Source organism: Caretta caretta, chromosome 19 (genome assembly GCF_965140235.1).
Source record: "Caretta caretta isolate rCarCar2 chromosome 19, rCarCar1.hap1, whole genome shotgun sequence".
NCBI lineage: Eukaryota > Metazoa > Chordata > Testudines > Cheloniidae > Caretta > Caretta caretta.
In genome coordinates this window covers 3,939,561-3,948,816 of record NC_134224.1, presented here as the reverse complement: position 1 = coordinate 3,948,816, position 9,256 = coordinate 3,939,561, and the positions used below count along the sequence as shown (strand labels likewise).

At 45.3% G+C, this 9,256-nt stretch overlaps 1 protein-coding gene across 5 annotated transcripts in view; it reads left to right on the top strand.

Moving 5' to 3' along the window:
• Nucleotides 1-347: 347 nt before the first annotated feature.
• LOC125624886 (zinc finger MYM-type protein 4) overlaps nt 348-9,256 on the top strand; it is a 63,893-nt gene continuing 54,984 nt past the window's right edge. For 2 of the 5 annotated variants that reach the window (XM_075121355.1, XM_075121354.1), the window contains exons 1-2: nt 348-442; nt 2,667-2,789. Coding sequence is in view for 1 of the 5 variants with exons in the window: in XM_048826221.2 (XP_048682178.1) it covers nt 8,969-9,010 (42 nt within the window). In the remaining 4 variants the exon portion in view is untranslated. Of the gene's footprint in view, nt 443-2,464; nt 2,560-2,666; nt 2,790-8,720; nt 9,011-9,256 lie in introns of those variants that run through there. The other 3 variants (XM_075121356.1, XM_048826221.2, XM_048826222.2) reach the window with 3 other exon arrangements.

Genomic DNA, 9,256 nt, shown 5'->3' with positions numbered 1-9,256 from the left:
CTTCCCTAGTTATTCACATAAATCCACTCTCTCGTTCCTGTAGTGTTTTGGGGTAATGTGGCACAAGCAAATCAAATCCATCACAGATCTAGAAGTGAATAGCCCATCCTGGGCCGGCATGCCCGCAGAAAGTCCCTGTCGCAAGACCTTATTGACAAAAATGCAGAAGGGCATCTGTTTGTGGAGGGAAAGCTAGAATATTTCCTTTTGAGTTCTGCTTCCTTCTTTCAATCCACCTCCCATCAGACACTTCCCGGGCATCTCTCTAGCAGGGAGACTGAAGCAGCTGCCTTTTTTTGTTTGCTAATCAGGGGAAGGTTGGGGGAAGGGGATGTTATTCAGTGACAAATCCAGCCCTGCAAATCTGGGAGGCGTGCGAGTGGGGAGTTTAAAGGTGAACTGCAAAGAAAAAAATTATGACCCTGCCATCACTCCTGTGTTCGTGAGTATATGACTAAGCGCTTGCTGAATGCATTTCTTTTTTAAGCTTGGCTTCTGTCCTTTGAGTCTACTTTGTTTCCATGCTTGTTGTCGTTCCCCTTTGTCTTCAGCGCCTCAGGAGACCTTGATTAGTGTAGGCCCGTGACATCACTAGTGCCATGGAAATGCAAATCACCATACTGTAATCTGAACTCCTGCTGTCCCCGCAGTCTGCCAGCTTCCTTCTCCCCACCAATGGTGCCCTGTGCTGGGAGGGTTCTGAGACAAAACAATGGTAACTGTGTAAAACAAAAACAAACCTAGGCTGCTCCCTGCATTTAATTTCCTGCTTTCTCTCCTGGGCTGCCATGGTACAAAGGTTGTGTCTACACTAGGTTTTTTTCTGAACTATTGCTCTCCATTGCTAACAGTGATGCAGCCCCACCTGTGGGATGCAGGGCTCCAGGAGGCCACCAGCATTTTAAGCACCGTGTAATCTAAAACTACTATCTCAGAGCAAATCTAGAGACTGCCAGCACCTTGTCTACACTAGAGCGGCCACTGCAGCTACTCTGGTGGAGCTAGACAGGAGCAAAGGCTACAAGATCCATAGACAGTCTAAACTTCAGCTGCTAGATCCCACGAGCTTCTGCCTAGGGGGACAGCCCTGATTCAGTCTTAGTTCCCCTTTCCCTGCTGCCATCCTCCTCAGAGCCTGTGAACACTGTCCTCTCCCCACATCCTACCACAGTCAGGAAGGCCCAGCCTCTGCACATTGCTGTCCCCTCCTCTCAATGATCCGGTCCTGAGACCCCACAGTCCCTTGCTGGTGCCATCCCCGCCTGTGCTTGAAGGGTGAAATGACTGTGAATAGGTGCTTTCCCCTGCCAGGTGTGCCTCCCCAGCAATCCTCTTAGGTCAGGTCTTCACTAGAAACGTTAGCGATATAGTAATATGCATCCGATGAAGTGAGCTGTAGCTCACGAAAGCTCATGCTCAAATAAATGGGTTAGTCTCTAAGGTGCCACAAGTCCTCCTGTTCTTTTTTGCGAATACAGACTAACACGGCTGCTCCTCTGAAATAGTAATATCAGTTAGGGATATAGTATTTTGGTGCCATTTCGATACCAGCTAAAGTCCTAGTGCAGACAAAGTTATACTGGCATAGAAGTGCTTTGGCTGGCATATCTTATTTCGCTTGCTGAACTAGTATAAGCTAGACTGGCAAAAGCACTCTGTGTACAAACTGTGTGTACACTAGGCGGGTTTGCCTGTATAGCCAGGTTGGTATAGCTATACCAGCACATCTTTTCTAATGTAGACCTGGTACTTCCTTCACCTCCCTCTCACTGGCAGAGCAAACCTTAGCTCCTCCCCACGCTCCCAACCCTCTCCTCCAGGTTCATTTGCATCCCCAATAATAGTTACAGATTTTTCCCTAACATTCACCCACTCCCTCCACCTGCTGCTATGCTGGAAGGAGAGGGGGAGCCAGGAATGCCAATCCCACAACCCATCGTGTTGCCTGAAAGGAGACAAAACAGTCCCAGGCTAACCCCCACATTTCCTACCCCAAGAGTTCCCTGCTGGTCTGTGGAGTGATGGTGGTTATTGAAACAATTGGACACTATGGCATGAATGGATCGAGTGGCTGCTGGCTGGTAGTGGGAGGAGTAAAGGTAGGGGAAATGCAGTGCTGTGAATAAAAAGAAGGCCTTGCGCAGGGTGGCAGGCTTGAGGAGAAGGAAAGAGATTGCACAGCTGAGCTGTCCTGTGAGTTGGTTCGGAAAGCAAACCAAATACCCGGTCAGGATGGTGTATTGTGTGTTTTCCTTTTGTACTAATGGGCAGAGTAGTGGCAAATTCCTTTACCACTTCCCTTCCAAGGGGAAAATGAGAGCAGCATGGACTGAGGTTCGCAGAAGGGAAATGAGCTGGAAGCCAAGTAAAAATAGCATGCTCTGTGAAGATCCCTTTGATGAATGTGATTTCTCAACGATGGCGGACATGGCATGACGCTGTGGATACAAAAGAAACTCTCTGAAGAAGAAAGCTGTCCCCAGACTGAGAATACGAGCAACTGCAGGGCTGGCAGCAGGGAGTAGAAGTCTGAGATCCAATAGAAAGCATTTTTGTGTGGTAAGGGTGTATGTTCAGCGTGACAAGCCACATGGCAAAAATGGTTTAGGAGTGATTTGTATTGCAGGCAAGACTCCAATGTAACATGTCTATATTGCATTTCCCAGTCATCCACGAATGCAGAGGTGGATCCAGCGCGTGCTGATGAGAATGCTAGTCCAGGTGTTTCCGAACTTTCTGGGGCAGATGTCAGGAATGTAAAGAGCACTGCAGTGCGAGGACAAGCAACAGTGAGTACAGCTGAGGAGGTATCTCTTTAAAGGGGATTCTCTCACACTTCGAGGTTTCCATAAAAGGGAAAATCAAAGTCACTATTTTTGCTATTAAAAACTATAGGGAAAAAAATGGGTTTGATATAAATAAGCAAAATGGAGCTGAACCCTCCCTATTAACACTGAACCTAAGAGACCGAACTCAAACATCCTTTCCAGATCACTCCAACAGGAGGTCACTAAAGGAAGGTCTTTGCTGAGCAACTTTTCTGTCTAATGTAATTTGTCTAGGTTTGTGTATCAGGCTCATCACCATCATATCGGAGTGTCTCTGTATTATATAAGCTTGGGGGAAAGGAGCTCTCTCAGCCACAGATTTCTCACTGGAACTGAGTGAATAATTGAGTTTTGGGTTTGGTGGCTGAACCAAAACTCTGGAAGAAAAAAAAAAGTGTTTCGACCTGAAATGAAGTTTTTTGTTTTATTGCTTACATTTCAAGGTTTTTTTTACACTTTGAATGTTGTTGTTTTTTTTTAATTTAAAAATATAGCTAAATTTAGAAAGGAAACATTGTTTCAGACAAAAAGTGAAAACGTTTCCTTGTGAAAATGTCAAAACAAACTATTTAGACTTTTAAAAAAAATTCAATTTTTTATTCAACCAAAACTATTCACCAAATTCATTCATCGTTTAATTGGCCCCAAAGCTGCATTTTTCAGTGTATAGACTATTTGACCAAAATTTTTCTCCCAGACCTATTTCTCATCCCTCGAAAATTGACCTGCTTGTTTGCTAATACAGCAGTAAATGTTTTATTCTATAGAGTTGTACAGTTCTGTTAACTCCAAACTTCCATTTTTTGAAATCGCAGCTGTTCATATATTGTCCTATTAAGGTCTCAACGTTTCAAAACTGAGCTCCCAATGTGTACACAGTGTGCTCCAGAGCCATGCTAGCCATGATTCTTCCAGGTAATCCCACAAAATAAAGCGAAGATGCTCACAGAATCTGCTTCTAAATTTGGAAGAAAACATTATTATTGTTATTTATTTGTATTGGATCAGGACAATTTAACACTTTTAAATGGTCCAAGTATTTGCAGCTGCAATTCTTTGAATCGAATTGAGTTAAAATAGAGGAAGGAGTGCATAGATAAGAATGTGCAATGCCGAGGGGTTTATTTGGATGATCCACACTCAGCTATTCATGTCTGCGGGTATGTGGAATGATCATGCATTCAATTCATTGAACTGCAGCCTGCACATGATTGGAATTTCACAATCACTTTTTTTAGAAATGTCAATAATTTAAAGACAAATGCTCTTAAACAGAGGTGTGCCATAGGCTATGGTTTGGGGTTTTTTTTCTGTAAATTAAAACCAATTATAAATCAGTATACAACTGAGCCCTCACATCTGTCTACCTGTCTAATCTACCTGTCTGTCTATGTTTTTTTTCTCTATAGTGTCCATCACCACGTAATCTAAGTCCTGAAGTGGAGTGTTTATTTTCACACAGAAAAGTCATAGTTAAGTAGAGTTTCGCTATAACAGGAGAGAGCCTACCTGGTTATTGCTCCCACTTCCTCAGCCCAGGAACAGTGGCAAGGGCTTTCTTCACCCCTTGCATTTTCAGGGGGCATTATCAGTTTTGTGTGTTGTTGCTACCAGTGGGAAGCAGCTGTGGCAAGAGTAATCCAGTTCCTTTTCATTCCAGCCTAAAAACAGATGCACCAAGAGTGGGAGTCAGTGGATGCCATATTAGCCTTTTGCCATGGGATATTGTCTACTTCTCTTAACCCTCCTCTATCACCTAGGCCTGATCCAAATCCTATTTAACTTCCACAGGGTATGTCTACATAGCACACTAAGTCCAGGCTCTGATTCAGATTTGAGCCTAAGCCCCCGTTCCATTCACACACAAAATCAGTCTAACTCGGGTCAGCAAGCATATAGGACCCGGGTTCTAGGATCCTCCTATTGTGTTGGGACAGAGCTTGAATCTCTCTGTGACTCAAGTCCAAGCCCTGTCATTTTGCAGTGTGGATACAGCTCAAGCCACAGACCTGAGTCACAAGGTCAGCCTACTTCAGTATGGATGCGTTACCATGGCTATGAGACTCATATTCAGCAATTGTAAACCCAGGTTTACAATGGAGTGTGGATGCTCAGGTCAGTGGTGCTGGAACAATTTTTATAGTGGGGGTGCTGAGAGCCAATGAACCAAACTGTAAACCCTGTATATAATCGAAACCACTTAAAGTCAGCACCCCTAGTTCCAGCACCTATGGTTCACGTGTGGGCTTGGAAACACACTCTACAAGCACAGGTCTTATAGACCTGGGCTTACAATGCAATATGGACATACGCATAGATTCCTGTTTGCTGATCAGGCCCCTAGAGCAGGGGAGTGGGCAGGTGGTAGTCTCTTTGGAATGCATCTATCTGGTATGTGGGAAATGCTGTACGCCAGGGGACTTAGCAGAGTGGCATCTGAGCACACTGAAGTGAAAAATTACTATTAATGGAGTGACGCTTCATTATAAGAAAATTGAAAGACCACAGAAATGTACTGATGTAATTTAGGACTTTCACTCTACTCCACTGGTAACAATCTTACCTATATGCTGCTGCACACGGTTAACTTAAGATGTGATTTTAAATGGATTTAATTAAACCAGTGCCCAAGGCTGTGTGGAAACCCTTATGTCAGTTGAAACAGCTTATTTCAGTTTATCTTAAATCAATTAGGAACAAGTCTAAGCTACATGAATCTAAGTCATTCTTAAACCAAAATAAGAGTGTCCACATGTGGGTTGGCACTGGGTTAATTAACCCAGTGCAAATCTTTGTGTAAGTAAAGCTAGAGTTTTACTATAGCTGAGCAGCGTGTCGTGCAGTATTTTTGGAAGAACAGAGTTATACACAATCTCATATACAAATTTTAATACAAACATGGTTAATGTTAGGTGCAAGATTAAGCCAAGTTGTGGCAACTTTGAAAATTTGTCCCATCAGTTTGCCTACTCCATTCTTAAGAGGGGCTAATGCAAGACTGTACTTTAGAATCTATGCTCCAAGGCTCTGCCTGATCTAGTTTTAAATGTCTCAAGTGACACGATTTTCCCCACTTCCAGTGGGAGATTATTCCACAAAATAATAAACCTCACTATCAGTAACACCGTACCAATACAAGAAAATCCTTTATCCGGCACACTTGTTAACAGCACATTGTCTTGTAACATTCAATTTGAATGACAGGGCCTATTGCTAACAAAAAATATTACTCAGTGTTTTGTGTGCATTTTCAGTATAGTGTCAGATCTGGGGGCTTATGCTGACATTTCCTCAGCTCCTCAGTTTACTTCTTTGATGAGAAAAACATAAGAAGAAAAAGCTTATTGTTCCTGTCGTTGTGCGCTGAACAACTCATAAAAAGTGTCACAGTACTCTACAGCATTGTTCCAGACACGACAGTGCGCAACATCAGTTTTGCAAACACTTGTGATTTCATTGAGCGTCTGGGGATATTTCTTAAAGCCCCAGCTCCTCGAGTCATGTGATTACATAAAAATCTCAGCTTTCATTTCAAGCTCTAGCCCTAATGATTGTGGAGCAAAGTTTGAAGATGTGATCCCTACGCAACTTACAGGCTCAGCAACCAAAAGTCAAAGAAAAAGAACTTCACTTTTTTTTTAAATAATAATTTTTAAGACAACTTCATCGTATTCTAGGATTTGACAATATTGTTACTCCATTGTTTTGGGCCACTAATAAATATTTATACTTTGCACTTCCATCCATCCAAGAATATTAAGAGAACTTTATAAATATTAATTAAGTCTCACAACAAATTTATTGTTTATATTATATAGCACTTTTCATTGTGAAGGATTCCAAAGTACTTTAAGCTGTAACGAACTGATATATAAACTATTAAATAGTTAATTCATTTAAGGATGAAAAGTAAAGTATAATTAATAATTTATTAATAATTTATTAGGATACAGTTTATGCAGGGATCATTTCAACCATCACTGAAATGCAGCTATCTATGGCAAAGAATATGGCTATTGTTTAACAGCTGTTCAACAACAGTGCACATCAGATTAGGATAGGAAATGAATACTCTATTTAGTAAAAAAAATTAATTAACAATTAGATTATTTAACTAGTAAACAACTGGGATTATGTTGTTCATATTTATTATCCTTGGGTGCTGACAATATGTTTGACACTATACGAGGTAAAAGCTGATGACAGTCTCTAGCATGAAGGATTTACAGTCTTCATGTATTTTTGAAAGGCATATGCCCTGTTACTGGTGGGAGGTATCAAGGTGATGAACATCATTACAAAGCTTTAAAGATTTAAACCCTGCAAAGATTTAGATCCTGCAAAGATTTACATACAAGCTAAAGTTTAACTTAAAATCAGTGGGACTATTCATGTACTTAAAAATAAAAGGAGTACTTGTGGCACCTTAGAGACTAACCAATTTATTTGAGCATGAGTCTCTAAGGTGCCACAAGTACTCCTTTTCTTTTTGCAAAGACAGACTAACACGGCTGTTACTCTGAAACCTGTACTTAAAAATGAGACCTCTTATGTGCGTAAAGTTAAACATGTGCAAATCTTTGCAGGATTGGGGGATTAGTTTCTGTAGAAACAGATCTTTGCTGAACCTATGACCAACAGAAATCTTTCTGCAAAATTGGGAAAGCTCCAATGAAAACAAATAAATTATCCTCCACATATTTGCAATCCAGGTATTGCACTGACAAAAAGTGAAATTAACTAGAAACTTACTATGATATTATTATTAGTGAATGACATAGCCTGGACACTATAAACAAAAGCAAAACTGACTAATCTAGTTTCACTGGCCAGTCCAAGTGAAGGGCAAACAATAAATAGCTCATCAGGGTAGGGACTCTGTCTATTTTTGTCTCTAAAACAATGGGGTGCTGATCCCAGGATGGGAGAGATGCACCTTGGGGCTCTGTCATAGTATAAATATTAATAACAAAAATAGATTATCTCAGAGATGAAAGATAAACAACATCCTTTCAGTGCTAATTAACTCAGATGTCATGAGCAACATAGGGGAGGAAATTTGTTTGAAAGACTATATTATTTTTAACTTGCCGGCTTCCTTTAAATAAACAAATACATACTGCCTCCAAGAGTAATGTCATGACACCACGAGGTCACTTCAAGCATGGCTTTGATGGGGGCTTGTGAACAGCTTGGTCACTGGGACAAAGTTGCCTTATCGCATCTGGCAATCCCACAGAGGGTGGGGACCTGCAGCCAGTCTTCACTGAGGCCAATTGGTCCCAGGTGCTAGAGGGGAGGGCACCATGGCATGAGGTGGGGATGTTGTGGTACGTGATGGAGGCAGGGGCTCTGGTATCGTGGCCTAGCTGCCGCGATGTGAGGCCTACGGTGCGGGTGCCGGAGTGTGAAGTGTGAGCGTCATAGGGCGAGGGGGCGCTGTGGCAAGGTTGCCCGGGTGCTGCGGCGTGAGGTGGGGAGTGCGAAATGGGCGGCGGGCGTGCCAGAGGGCGAGGGGGGTAGTGGGGCACCCGGGCGTGGGGCGCGAGGGTGGGGTACGGGAGCATGGGGGAGGCCACTGGGGCACTGTGCTGAGGCTGCAGGGGACGCCTTGGCACGAGGCGACAAGTGCTGCCTGGTGTAGTGCAACCCCTAACAAACCCCTCCCCCTCCCTTCAGAGCACAGAGCCCCTGGGTCTCCACTGAGGCTGCAGGCTCTGGTCCCCGCCCCCCCCCAGCTCAGCCTAGACATGGGCGCGGGGCCCTTTAAGAGGGAGCCAACCTGGACCTGAAGGAGCAAGGGGGGGGCAAGCGCGCATGCGCGGGGAGGGGGGGCGGGGGAAGCTGAGCCTCAGCGCATGCGCCTTGCGCATGCGCACTCGGCCACACCCCCCCGTGCTGGGGCTTGTCGTTGCAGCTTTAAGAGGTTGGCGGCTTGGAGGGTCCGACCAGCCTCCCCCCCCCTTCCGCCCCCCCGAGGGAGCGGCCTAGACCCCCCCCTTCCCGGGGAGCCCGGTCGGAGCCCCCTCCCCCGCAGCAGGGCTCGGGGCCGACCCCCACCGCCCCGTGTCACCTCCTCCTCCAGGGGGGCGAGCGGCAGAGACCCCCCCCCCGGGGTGTGAGGGCTGCGGGGGCCCAACATGGCGGAGGCAAAGGAGGAGGGACCCAGAGCTCGTGCCAGGGTGAGCGGCGGGGGGGCCCGGGGGGGGGAGGCTGGGGAGGTCAAAGGGGAAGGGTCAGGGGCGGGTCAGGGGGAGGGGGCCTGTGGGCGGTGCCGGCCCGCCGAGGAGGGGGCCGCGCTCGCAGGCAGAGGGGCAGGGAGTGGGGCAGCCCGGGGGGGGGGGGGTATCCGGAGTGTGCTGAGCTGGTGGGAGGGACTCGCGCGCCCGCTCCCCTTTGTCCCGGTTAAAGGGATGGGGCAGCCCGTC